General features: G+C 38.2%; 1 protein-coding gene and 1 long non-coding RNA gene across 2 annotated transcripts in view; one reads left to right on the top strand and one right to left on the bottom strand.

Moving 5' to 3' along the window:
* Nucleotides 1-3,214, bottom strand: part of LOC135291316 (uncharacterized) — a 33,365-nt gene extending 30,151 nt beyond the window's left edge. The window contains exon 1 of the long non-coding RNA XR_010354118.1: nucleotides 2,975-3,214. This is a non-coding gene — a long non-coding RNA (uncharacterized LOC135291316). The remainder of the gene's footprint in view (nucleotides 1-2,974) is intronic.
* OXCT1 (3-oxoacid CoA-transferase 1) overlaps nucleotides 1-14,063 on the top strand; it is an 84,527-nt gene that overhangs the window by 25,600 nt on the left and 44,864 nt on the right. The window contains exon 7 of the mRNA XM_064405403.1: nucleotides 4,268-4,328. Within this exon, the coding sequence (XP_064261473.1) occupies nucleotides 4,268-4,328 (61 nt within the window). The remainder of the gene's footprint in view (nucleotides 1-4,267; nucleotides 4,329-14,063) is intronic.

Below are 14,063 nucleotides of genomic sequence, written 5' to 3'. Positions count from 1 at the left end.
GAATTTCTCCCTAATATCAAATCTAAACCTCCCCTCTTTCAACGTGAAGCCATTCTCCCTTGTTTTGTTACCACGTGCCCTTGTGAAAAGTCCATCTATGTTGAATACTCCCTTCAGGTACTGGAAGGCTGTAATTTGGTCACCCTGAAGCCTCCTCTTTTCCATGCTTAACAATTCAAGTTCTCTCAGCCTTTTCTTGTAGGAGACCTCTGATCATCTTGGTGGCCTTTGTACAGGCTCCAGCAGGTCCCTGTCCCTCCTGTGCTGGGAGCCCAGCTCTGGATGCAGTGCTCCAGGTGGGTCTCAGCAGAGCAGAGCAGAGGGGCAGAATCCCCTCCCTGCCCTGCTGCCCACGGGGCTCTGGATGCAGCCCAGGACACGTTTGGCTCTCTGGGCTGGCAGTGCCATGGCCGGGGCATGTGCAGCCTCTCACCCACAGCACCGCCAAGCCCTTCTGGGCAGGGCTGCTCTGGGGCTGTTCATGCCCAGCCTGGGCTGGTACCAGGGGTTGTTCCTACCCAGGAGCAGCACCAGCACTTGCCCTTGTTAAACCTTATCAGATTCCCAAGGACCACTTATTGAACTTGTCCAGGTCCCTCTGGATGGCCATCCCATCCTTCAGGTGTGTCAACAGCACCACTCAGCTTGGTGTCATCTGCTAATTTGCTGAGGGTGCACTCCATTCCTTTGTCTGTGTCATTATTGAAGACACCAAATAACACTGCACAGACCCCTGAGGGACACCACTTGTCACTGTTGTCCACTGGGTCTCTGAGCCATTGATCATTAACCTCTGGGCGTGACTATTGAACCAATTCCTTATCTACCAAACAGTCTATGCAATTTAATTCATCTCTCTTCAAGTCAGAGACGATGTTATGGGGCTGTAAAGCCATGTCAAAGGCTTTACAGAACTGCAGATAAATTACTTCTATAGCCATTTCCCATCCACTGATGTAGTCGCTCCATCATAGAAGACCACTTTATTGGTTAAGTAGCACTTGCCTAACAGATGTGAAGTTTTGCTGGCTGTCCTGAATCACCTCCCTGTGACTTAGTACAGCTTCTAGGAGCATGCACCGTGATCTTCCCAGGCACAGAAGTTCCCGGGTCAGTAGTTCCTGGGGTCCTCCTTTATATAATTTTTAAAGATGGCAACCATCTTTCCCTCTTTCCAGTCACCTGGTACTTCACCTGACTGCCATGACTTTTCAAATATCATGGAGAGTGATTTGTCTGCCTCCTTTGGCTCCCTTCCCTTTTCACCTGGCCCCATTCTGCTAGTTGTTGTAGCCCAATGCACCTCGAATTTACAAGCAAATATGTGGCTTGTTGGTGATGAAAATAGACAATTGACAAAGAAGCAGAAATGCTGAAGGGATAACCTGAGTCAGAGCCTCTTCTGTGACAGTCATGTCAGGTCATCTCTTCATGCTTCAAGTGAAGTACATAAATTCAGCTCATACCTGAGGTGTCTCTGCATCTTCACATCACTAGATATGTAGTGGATGTACTTTGTTGGTTTAGTCTGCTATGAACTAGTTTGCTATCTTTTGCCTCTGGGAGAAAAGATGTCATGCCTTTGGGTCAGCTTAGAAATCCAGTGGAACAATGGAACTTTGTAGACATTGCTGAATCTAGATGCCCAGAAATTTTTCTTAAGATAAAAAGGCAACTTTGTCTAGCTAGTTTTTGAATTTCCTACTGCTAACTCCTTAACATTACTCTGTGTTGGAAAATAAGTGTAGTGCTTCTGCTTTTTTTCCGTCTAGATGATGTGCTCTTTAGAAATAAGGCCTTTGATCCCATAAAACTTCTGGAGAGTGTGTTCTTTAGAAATAAAGCCTTTGATCCTGTAAAAGACTGCTGCTTCTGAAACAACTTTACTAACTCAAGAACAGTTTAAATAGCAGAAGCTTTTGTAGATTACATCAGATTAGAGACCATTAGCTCTTCTTAATGTCAAATTAACATAGGAATGTTTTCTTGTATTTTTATCCCTGTGTAAAAATAATTTTATGTCAGTTTATTTTACTGGCAGAGTAGCCACTACTATCTTGAGAAAGTTTTTGGCTCAGAAACGTAGTTACATGGGATGAAATATTGAATTGTTAGTTTTGTCATCTTCCTTCCTCCATCTGTATCCATTTCTCAGCTATTTTAATTCAGGTTTTATATCTCTATATTGCTTCTCATTTGCTACTCTGCCTAGTTTAGGGGAGTTTTCCCTGAATTACTACTAACTAGTATTGTTTTCGCCTCTCAGAGAAAAGTGTAAACCTTCACACCGTGGGTTTTTTTTGCTTTTGTTTCTTATTGTTATATCCTTCTTTAGGGTCTGTATAGCCACCAAAAAGACCCATGGGCAGAAGACATTCATAGAATCATAGAATATGTTGAGTTGAAGGGGCCCATAAGGGATCCACAAAGATCATCAAAGTCCAACCCCTGGCCCTGCACAGCACTATCCCCAGGAGTCACACCCTGTGCCTGAGAACATTGTCCAAACACTTCTTGAACTGTTGTTCTTCAGGCTGGTGCTGTCACCGCTGCCCTGGGGAGCCTGTTTCATTGCCCAATCACCTTCTGAGTGAAAAACTTTTTTCAGATGTCCAACTTAAACATTCCCTGACTCAGCTTTAGGCCATTCCCTCGGGTCCTGTCGCTGGTCACCACACAGCAGAGATCAGTGCCTGCCCCTCCTCTTCCCCTCACAAATGTGGCTGCAGTGAGTTGTTCCCTCAGTCTCCTCCAGGCTGAACAGACCAGGTGACCTCAGCCTTAGATCTGGCTACTTTTAAGGCCCTTCATCATCATTAATACCCTCCTTTGGACAATCTCTAATAGGTCAGCATCTTCTTTTATGTTGTGGCACCCAGAAGTGCCCCCAGCCCTTGGGCTGAGGCCGCCGCAGAGCAGAGCAGAGCAACCCCCTCCCTTGCCCGGCTGGCGATGCCCCTAGGACAGGGCTGACCTTTTGTTGAGGCTTCGCAGCTGCTCTGTATTGCCAATGAAAGGGGGTTTCGCCAAGCCAGGTGTCTCTGGTGTGGCTCTGACAGTGCCGGGGCCTGCTCTGGGATGCTGCCGGTGCCGGGCTGTGGCGGCGGCGCCGGGGAGCGGCCGAGGCTGGGCCACAGCGCCTTGCGGGTGGGGCTCCTTCGTCTGAAGGGCTTTTTCCGGGTTAAATGATTCCGTGATCTGCGAAATCAGGATGGTCGGGGGAGGAAAAAATGTTTCTGTGGAAAAACGATATGGGAAAGGAGGTCTCATCTTGTTTTGGAACCTGGTTTCGTGGATTTTGATGAAAAATTTTCAACAATTCTGCTTTTTAACAGAGAAAAACGCCGAGAAGCTAGCAATGGAGCACCACTGAAACCTTCATAGTATTTCTTAATTATTAAATGTGCTGGGCAGCTTTGTTTGGTTTCTGAAAAACATAGGGAGTGACTGACACAGGTCACTTGTTTCTCCTCTGCTCCTAGGATCTTGGTGTATTCCCAACACAAGTATACATGTTAAATGTTTCTTTTACTCTTTAGAGGTTCTTTTTCCTTGGTATGGAAATAGTTTGTGGGAATACGTAGGGTGAATGCCAGAATCTTACAGTGGATGCCAAAACTGACACAGGTTTGGGTTTTTTATCTTGTTGGGATTTTGGATTTTTTTTTTCTTTTTGTTTTGTTTTTTTGGGTTTTTTTGGGTTAGGTTTGTTGTGGTTTGGTTTGTTTTTTGTTGGTGGCTTTTTGCTTGTTTGTTTTTTGTTTTGTTTTAGGTTTTTTAAATTAAGATAATTGAATTGCATTTACTGCTGGGTAAAGTGCTATCCCAAGTCCTAGTCTGAGTTAGGAAGACGTACTTGAGAGATTGTTAGGCCTGGTGCTGGTCCCCTGTGGAGATTAATTTCATTCTTTGTGCAGTGAAATAATGGCATTGTTCAAAGTCCAGCTTGCTGCTGCTTTTGTATCCAATAAATAAAGACATCAGCAATATACCCAATTTCAATTAAACAGTGTGCTGATCTAAAGTCAAAAAAGCTGTAATAAATCCTTTCTAATGTAGCAAAATACTATTTCATTTCAGCTGCATCTTACACAATTTCATAATACTTTTTTCTTCCTTATACTTTTTTTTAATTAGTTCTTCAGCTATTTGGCAAAAATCTTTGTGATGCTTAAAATACAGACATTCCTCTAGTAACTTATCTCTGAAAAGTGTTTCATTGTACTATTATGGTCTTTAATATTTATTAATTTTCTTTTTTTTTCAGGAAAACTGCAAGAAACTTCAACCAACCTATGTGCAAAGCTGCAAAAACAACTGTAGTAGAGGTAAGGAATTGAAACATAGTAAACCTTATACTGTTATAGTCAACATACCCCTTTATCTTACCTGGTATTCTGGAGAGAGGCTGGGGGGACTTCAGATCATTGCAGGATTTCAAATCAGCATCAGTGGTCTAACCTCTCTCCTTGGATTGCCTTCTCCTGGCTCTGTGCTCTGCTTTGGTGAGTAACTCCTTTGTTGCTGTACATCTGATGCTGATCAGGACTTTGTGTTCACTGTGATCAGCCTTTGAAAGGGAAACAAAGCAAGAGCCTTCAAATTTGTCAAATAAAGTAATACATGGATGAAAGAGGACAAGGGTAGGCTTAGGCTGTGTTTGAGAACATTCACATAAGAGTTTATGCAAAACCTCTTGAAAAGAAAATCAAGTAAATAACAACATGAATTAGGCAAACCACAGAGCTATCACAGTTGTGGTCTCTAAACTTTAATAAATTACATAAATATCAGTCCACAATTAGATACAGACATTTGCTGTGTCTTGAGAATGAGGATGGACTAGCTGATCTGGAAGCTTCTTCCAATATTTTTGCCCTTTTTCTTTGTCTGAAATTATAATATTTAAAAACATGAAGCAGCCTACTCTGGAAAAGTATTGGTGCCTAGAGAGTTGCTAAAGCATAGCAATGTGTAAAAGATAGACTGCTTTCTTAGCTTTTTCTTCACTCTCTGTTAAGTGTTTTTATAAGCCTAATAAAAGCTAAATACAGTTTGGTAGTAAGATCAAGACAAACTCTTCTGGGCTATTTCTAGTAAATGATATATGGAAGAGGCTTTTATTTCTTCAGGGTTTTTATTTGTTTGTTTGTTAAGATGTTATTTGGAAACTATATTTGTTATATAAGCATCTCTGGATAATACATTTGGGAACTTCAGTTATTTCTTTGTGTCTTACAGAACTATCACAAAAAATACCATGATATTTACCACATGGCTTACAGTGACAATACAGTAAAACATTCTCATGTTTTGTTTTTAAGAAAGGTTTCAAGTATTTTTCTATCTAAAATTAAATAAAGAATCTTTTCTTCTAGACACTTGTCCTTTATACCTTGTTCGGTGTGGCATTTAAAGAATTTAAGTAGATCAAAGCCTTCCACCTACATTCCATCTCATTCTCTCTTTCTGCTCTTCTATCCATGTATGATAGGGTAGAATTTTCTTGTCAGTGAGCAGCTGATGTGACATTGTTCTTGTTGTAATTCCATTTATCATTTGTTAGTAGATCTGCTGTGAAGTGTGTCCACTCTGAGTCTTATTGCATTTTCAATACCATTAAAAAACCGTCAATCTTTTTGCAAGATGCATTATTAATATTACTTTGCAATTCTGTTTTTTTATGGACAAATTAGATGAAGATGAAAAACCACAGATTTAGGACAAATTTTTTGAACCATCCTTGACTTAACTTCTAAATGTCATTCTTTCAAAGTGGAATTCAGAATGTTGTGTTTGGGTATAAGAGTTAAAACCCAGGGAATCATAGGAAAATATCTCTATATGGTGTCTAGTACATCCTCAGTACTGAGCAGTATAAGCTGTCTTAGCTCATCAACTGAAGCAACTAAAAATTTTGAGTTTTGTCTGACTCCTTAGTTAATGTTGTTCAAGTCTGAAGACTGAAATTCTCAAACCCATTTATGGGGAGAAGAAAAAGGTTTGTGTAGGGTAGTAATTCAGATAGTGTCTTGGCTGGAGGGATTTCCAAATTCTGGTGCTTTTTTCCAGCTCTGTTTCTGTAACTGACTGAACATTTAACTAAATTTGAGCAGACAGTTCTAGTCTCTAGTAGTAGAGACTTGAAGCCAACCCTGTTCCTTTTCATCAAAATAGCTACAGGTCAGGCTTGTCTTCAAAGATAAAGTGCCTAACTGGGGTTTTCAGGATTGTTTCTCATTTTGTTGAGATTTACTTTAGATTCTGATCATTGATACAAATATGGAATGGCATTTGGCTTAGTAAGATACTAATAAAATATAAACTACTGGAAATCCAATCTCAGTGTATCTGTGAACTTGTTGAAAACAGGAAGTTAAGTGGAAATCAATTACATTTGTTAACTTGTCCTGCTAAGTTAACCTGAGGAGATGTGAAATCTGACATGCACACACAATGACGGACTTTTTTGTCTTTACTTAATGCTATTGTTCTCTAGTTTTGGTCTGTGTGGTGTTTTACACACTCTTATCTGAAGTACAGACAGACAATTAATAATTGTAACAATTCAGAGGCAGATAAATTTTTTTGATGTGAAGGATAAGAGAAAAGAAAAAGAGATAAGACATAAAACCCCCCCACTTCTCAAACTCACAGACTCATAGCTATTGTTTGCTTTAAAATTCTCCAGTACTGTGAGAAGTGAGATTGTCTGCACATAGAGGCGTCTGAAGAAGGAGGAAGTCAGACTGTTACCTGTTATGTTTGGGACACACAGTGAAGAATTACTGATTTTTAAAGTGCCAGATTATACTTTCAGCCTTGTTTATTTTGAATAGGGAAATGGTCAAAAGTAGCCATTCAGTACTCATTTTGAGATCAGAAATACAACGATTGTAAGCTTCTAATTAAATGCAACAAGTGTTTTCTGATCTGCACAAATTTTTTGAACTGTTGCATGCATCTGTTTTGTTTATCTAAGTGAGAGAGAGTAGAACCTGCTCTCAACAAACTAAGGATGGGTTATCTGAGGAACTGATAACTGTCTATAAAAATCTAACTGTGCCAATGGAATTTCTACTTTAATTTGAAGGTGACCCATTACTAAGGGTCAAAGCTAATTTTCAACCAAATTGCATGGTTCCCTGTTATTTGGAAGTTAACCTTTGCAGAGACAAATGCTAAATAATATTGGTAGCATCAGTTATTTTGCTTTATCTATATATAAAAGTGAAATTATGCAGGGAGTTCATCTGCTTCTCACTTTAGCTTGCAGAACCTGCAGAAGTTAAGCATGCAGTCAGACTTCTAGCTTTGTTTGAACCTGAGCTCTCACGCACACACTCAGCCTGAGGCTTTCAGGTTGTTTTTTCAGAGCTATAAACACCTTTCTGCTCCTGTAGCAAAGATGGGAGAGTTGAGAAATTTGCCAGTACAAAAGAAACTCAACAGTCAGAAGTTACGTACAAGCCACCAGCCTTTGTAAAGACTGAAAGGAAGAGCATGGCATGTGAAGAAACTTGAGTGGTTGTGTGGTATTAGAGATGTGGTAACACGTCCAACACTGTTGAATGAAGGTGAAACTGAATTGAGGAGGTGTCACTGCTGTCAGGACCCTCAAGAGAGCTGTTGCATTTTGTGATGGGATATGAACTGCGAGGCAGCTTGGATTTGCAGGGACGCCACTTGGATGTGTGCCTAGACTCAAGGGTGAGGGATGTGATAACAGGGTGGTTCTTAACATGTACATCTCCCTGTAGAGACACCTCTGCGCAGAGCTCCACTGGGGCTTTTGGTCGTGACATCTCTTTTTTGTAGGGAACTGGGGCTAACCAAAGCCACAGTAGAAAACATGGTGTGACCTTGCCAGATGTGGTGTCATGACAACGTGGGAAAGGGTAATATAGGCTTGGGCTCCTGCTTTCTGCCACAGAAGAGTACATAAATGTCTGTAACTGTTCCAAATGACCCTGAGCTCTTCTCTGTTTTCTTTTTATTCTCTGCTGTGAGACCTACTGAATATTTTTCCCTGGTGAAGTGGTTTGAGATCTCAGCCACTGCCACCGTGAAAGTGTTTGGTAGTGGTAATGGTCAATATGTTTAGAAATATTTATTGACTGGCTGTTTGAATATCCAGTTTGAATAATTTTCTTGTTCAGATCACAGAAGATGGCTAAATATATCTTCTTGGGTAAATAGCATTTACACCTCAAATAATATCAAGGGAGGGAGAAAAAGAGAATGTACTTTCTCATAAAAATGCATTAAATAAAAATCATTAAGCCCTGCATTTTTATCTCTGGTTGCCTAGTAACAACACAGCCACATCAGTGAGCACCATTTTCTCAGGTACAATGAACTGCGTGGCACTAAGGGACAGAATCAGAGTGAAATAAGCTATTTGTATCCTGTTATCTGTGCTAAATCATGGCATTTGGTTTTATTGCGGAAACTTGAAATGAACCTTTTTTTGTGTGTATGTCTATACCTCCAAATGCTTTAACAATGGCAAAACTTTCCTCACATGCATAGCTCTGTTCTGAGAAATTCAAGATTTTTGCGCAGTGACAGTTTACTATAAAAAGCCTGTAAGTACCACTTTAAAGTGAAACAACCATCTAATAGAAACTTTTTTTCTACCTGGGTACTCCAGCCATGGAACTCAAAAGTGAACCCTGGTAGGGGATGGCTTTGGGATGGGCACAGGCTTTACAACAATGTGTGTTTCTGTGAAACCACAGATCAGGAAGAAAGACATAGAATTAAAGTCCTTCTGTTCAAATTCTGTAGCCACTGAGCTTTTGTATTGCTGTAGCTTTTGTTGATATTATTTAACTGCTCAATGATGAGTCTGTGTGTGCTTAGGCAGTGGTTGTGAGGGTGTGTCCCATGGATCTGCATTGGGGAAAGGCTTTTTTTTGAGAATCCCATTTGTCGCAGGATGGACACTGAACTTCTTAGTCCTGCCACATTACCAGCTGCTTTTGGCACAAGTGACAGTAGAATTCTAGTTGCCATAATATGCTCCTATAATGCATTATATATATGTGTGTGCATAGATATGTGTGTGTGTGTGTATAAAATAAATATAGAAAACTTTGTATCTTGAATATGCAGGTAGTTTGTCAGGGCTTTTGACTGCATAAGTGTATTTACATGCCTAGGCCTTGGCTAAATCCTGAGTCAGGGATGCCTGTGGATCTAAATTTAGATAACTCAAATATAAAGTATAGGCATTACAGTAACCTTTCCCAGAGGAATCTTAGTTGAAAGACTTGAGTGAACCCTTGCGGGAGAGCAACTTTGAAATATAAGCTCATGATTCTTAGAAAATATAGAAGTGAAAATAGCAAAATACCAGGAAAGTCTCTTAGGAAGATTGATTTCATAGACTTGGATTGATGAAGCCTTCTGGGAGGTATAGCAAAGAAGAAATGAAGTTAGGGAAAGACTGTGTTAATGAGCTTGAGAATAAAATTTTCCAATTGGAGGAAGTATTGGAAGAGCAGTAGGAGTTTGACCTTGATCACAGCCATTGTAATCTCAAACATAGAAAAGAGACATGATAGAAAGTGAGATCCAAGCTCAGATGTCTGAGGCTAAGCATTACAAAGCCAAAGCAAACCAAAAAGCTTAAACTTCTAAGAAATATCCAGCCCAGTACAAAATAAAGAATACTTGAAAGTAGGAAGAAATCTTTTTAAGAATACATACATAGTTGGCTGGGAGACCAAGAATACTTCACCACTCAATAAAGGGACTAAAATTATCAGTGAAGATTACAATGAAGGCTGAAGAGTTTAATGCTTTTTCTTCTACAGTACTGAGCAATGTTAACAACCAGTTTGGTGACTATAATGATGCCAGTCATAGAAAGTTAAAGAGCAAATCAGAGAAGGCTTGGAGTTGAAATTCAGGGACTACTAGTATTGCTTTGGAAAAGCAGCTCCTAGAAACATTTGCACACCATTACCACAACAATTTTAGTTTCCCAAAAAGAATCCCACCCCTAGACTTGAATACTTTTTTGTAGTTTTATTTCTCTTCATTGTATTTGGTTCCTTGCTTCTGTGTGTAAATGTGCTTGTTAAAAACAGAATAGAAAAGCAAGAGATTTGTACAGCTGTGGTGTAGACCCTTTTAGAATGATTAGAAAAGTACTGAAATAGAAGTAGTACTGGGCTAGAAGGGAGTTCATATGGTAGTTCTTGTCACATTCAGTTAACATGCTTCTGATTCATGGTGTGATTATTGGAGTGTCCTCTGCTGGGAGTTTGACTTGATGATCTTAATGGGTGCTTTCCAATACAGCATATTCTAGTCTATGACTCTGTTCTATTCTGTAATTTTCAGGGGAATAAACTTCTTTGATAGTTAATTTTGCAATGTGGGGTTTGTTGATGTTTTCTGTTTGGATGGGCTTTTATGTTGGTTTTTTAACTGTTCTTTTATTTCCTGGTTGTTTTTTTTTTTCCTGCAATTGCTTTTCTTTTATATATAACATCTAATTAAAAGGCTTCAGATTTGGTACTTCGTTGCTCAAATAGTGAATATTAAGTAGTTAAAATTCATAGCATATCAAATTGTTGCTGACTGCTTTCAGGTAGTTTTACCTACTCATAATACACTGCTGGAAGATTTGAATTTGTTTTTCTTTTATCTGTCTCTTATATTCTGTGCCTTTCTAAATGATACTTTCTTGAATGCGCATCATGGGTTTCTCAGAATTCAGCTTCATAAGTTCATTGCAGATGTGAATGTATTGTTCAATGAAAAAAAATTCCTTTTATCCTTGTCACATATGTTAAGAACAAGTATGACATTCAAAAAGAACAAGAAAAAGCAAGCTTGTGGTTGATCAGTAGATAGTGCAGATTGCCAGGAAGTAAGTGTGCTGGAGAAACTGATGGAAAGCCTCTGCTTGCTTCTAAAGCTAAATTTAGAGTGTTTTTCAAAACACTTTGTAGAAAGCCTCATAGACTGTGAATTTGAAGTATATTTCAGTAACAGTACTTATGTCTTCTATAATGAGAATTTGAAAATTAAATTTAAAATACTCTAAATTTTCAGCTCTGCTTTGTGTATAAGGTATGTAAATCAATCAATAACTTACCTGTCATTGCATTTAAAAGCATGCATTATTTTAGGACTGAAAAGATGGGAGAGTTCTAGCTATGATTCAAGGAATTTACAAACATATATCCTGGCGTCTTAAAGCATTAATTTGTTTTCTGTGCTATTAACATCTCTCATGAAGATTTCTAGTATAGAATGAGAAACATTTGCTTCATGTCAGAATGCAATTTTTTGGAAGATTTTCAGTTTGGACGTTAAATCTATCTTTTCAGCTGATCAACATACAAGATTTGAAAAGCTGCAGCCTCATAACTATTGCTGGAGTGAAAATTTTTGAGTAATTGAATCAGTAGCTCAGATGTTAGCAGCATCTATTTAGCTCTTGCAACATCCCTCCCCTGCAAATGCTATTGAATTACTCAGTAAAAAAGTGAATATTTAAAGAAAAGAAAAAGAAATGGGTTGAGATACCAAGACTGACTTGACTTAAATCATGCTGATTATTCAGGCTGCAGACAAACGGAGTAGTTTTCTGTGTCCCAAATGGTTTCCTAGTCTTCCTCTTTTTTTTTTTTTTTTCAATTTCCTCCCCAAAACATTATTAAATTCTGTTATAGAGAACTTGCACTCAGGCTGTCCAGTGTGTAGAAATGCACTCTCATTTATATTCCCACAAATATGAACTAGATCCTCTAGTTTGTAACTTCTGATTCATCTGGAGAAAGCAGTAACTAAACAAATCTTAAAGCAACTTCATGTTTGAACAACTGTTCACGGATTTTATCGCAGAGAAACAAGCACACTCTCCTTATTGTTAACCTTTGGAATAAGTAAAATGTATTTTATCAGTTTTCTTCTTGTTGCTGAAAGAAGTGGAGAAAGGCAGAGTTGTGGGTTTAGTCTTCATATGGGCCATTCACTTCAGAGTTTTATTCCATGATTCTTGTGAGTCCCTTCACTTCCCCAGTCACAGATGATTCTGTGAAATAGTCCCAATTAGAATAGGGAAGGTATGTAGCCAATTGGCTCTGTAAGCAATGGGATAAAGGACCTCTTGTGCTTAAGACAATTTTTCACCATTTCTAGTGAAATTTGAATTTTCTTGTAAGGTTATGATAAGCAAAAAGTACCATTTTTATAGTTCGAAGGACAGATTTAAATGTTTCTGCCAGCTTCAAATAATAGTAAAGTACTTTTATAAAGTACTTTATTCTTGGGTTTGTTTTTTTTTTTTATTTCCATAGGTATCTCTTGCTCTCTTTTCCAGGCACCTTTTAGGAAGGATAGTGATTAAGTGCAAGAAAACTTTAATTCTTCTTAGAATATGTTACTGACATTCCCTTTATATCCACATTTCTGTGGTCTGTTGAAAGTGTCTAAGCCACATAAATTGTTTTCTTTCTTTCAAACTTTTCCTTGAAAGGTACCCTGACTATCTTCTTCCTCAAAAGTGCAGAGAAGTTTATTTATCTTGAATATTTTGGGAGGTTGGGATATCTGCTATGATTCTGAAGGTGGAATGGACCACACTAATTCCTTGTTGAGAAACAAAGCAGTAGCATGTCAAGTAGTTTCCAGAACTCTTTGTAAATGATCACTGTCTCCATGAACATCTGAAATAAGGAGAACTAGCAGATGTATGCACAGAACATGATGTTTTCCGATGAAGTTACCTTTTTTTTAACCTGTACTGAAACACCTGCAGGGCTTCTTTTTCTTACCAGTGAGAACCAACAACATAATTAGTTGCAAATCAGCTGCTAATACATTATTTAACGTAGGTTTTACATTGTTATGTATCTCCTGCTGAGCATGCTCTGGTCAGATCCTTACTTAAGACATTCCTTGCATCTGAGGAGTGTTTAGTTGCACTAAATAGATTTTAAAGTACAAAACCCACCTTCTTGGATAGTGCAATTAAATCTCTGATTTATTTTTTAAATTTTATTTTACTTTTCTACTTCTCAGTTCAGTATTTAAATTCCACTGAGTTAATTTTCGAAAGTAAAGCTTATCTTCTGACCTTAAGTTACATTTCTTGGAATGTGTAGGATATGATAGCTCTTCTAGTCTCTTTTCATTTGTCATTTCTCTGATGTGAGTAAGAAAATAAAATCTTTTGTTGAGATTATGGTTGGGATTTTTTGGGAGTTCAATTTTTGCAGGTAAAATGTGAATAATTTTAATAAAAATGTCAGTTATTTATTTTTACCTTCTAATAAGTTTAAAGGTTGTCAATCTAAAGCAATTTGAAAATAAGTAACAAAGTACTGCAATAATGTATTTAAAACAACATATGTTTTGCTTGCAAATATTTTAAATTTTATTCTAGTACAGTTAATGTCATTAGCAGCTATTCTGTTCTGGAGTGGAAGTATTTGGAATGCAGTCAGTCCCCTTATTCAGCTGAGTATGGATTAAACAGGTTCTTCTACTATTAACTGGCTTTTAGCAAATGAAGACCATATTCACAGATTGTGGGAGTTTTGTTTGTTCTCTTCTGGCTCTTCTCCCATTATTTAATTCCATGATTGAAAAATAATTACATAATGTAATCTAAAAAACAATTTTCCAACATTTCTATCTCCAGATGTGAGACGATTTTGTATATATTCCACATGGATGGTTATGTTTTATTTTGTGTCGAGCATAGGTATTGAATACAAATTGAGTGCTTTATCACCTCATTTAATCAAGAAAGCAGAAGTCACAAAATGTGATCACAGCCAGCAGGAGATCACTGATGACTTATATCAGAGCAACCACAGGGTTTCAGAAAGAATCACTCCCTAGGTGTGCCTGCTGTAGGAGCCTGGTTTGATTGGTAATGCTGGGGCTGCTGGACTGCCGGATCTTAAAGTAATCTCTCATGTTTTCAATTCAGGTAATTTTACCATAAAATAATAGAGTAAAATCCAAATGAGGGAATTTAAGGAGGTAAGAAAACAGCTACCTTCATTTTCACTTTTTAGTGGATACAGAATTAT

This window comes from Passer domesticus, chromosome Z (genome assembly GCF_036417665.1).
Source record: "Passer domesticus isolate bPasDom1 chromosome Z, bPasDom1.hap1, whole genome shotgun sequence".
In the NCBI taxonomy this organism is placed as follows: domain Eukaryota; kingdom Metazoa; phylum Chordata; class Aves; order Passeriformes; family Passeridae; genus Passer; species Passer domesticus.
The sequence above is the reverse complement of the archived record's forward strand: the minus strand, read 5'-3'. Positions and strand labels throughout refer to the sequence as shown.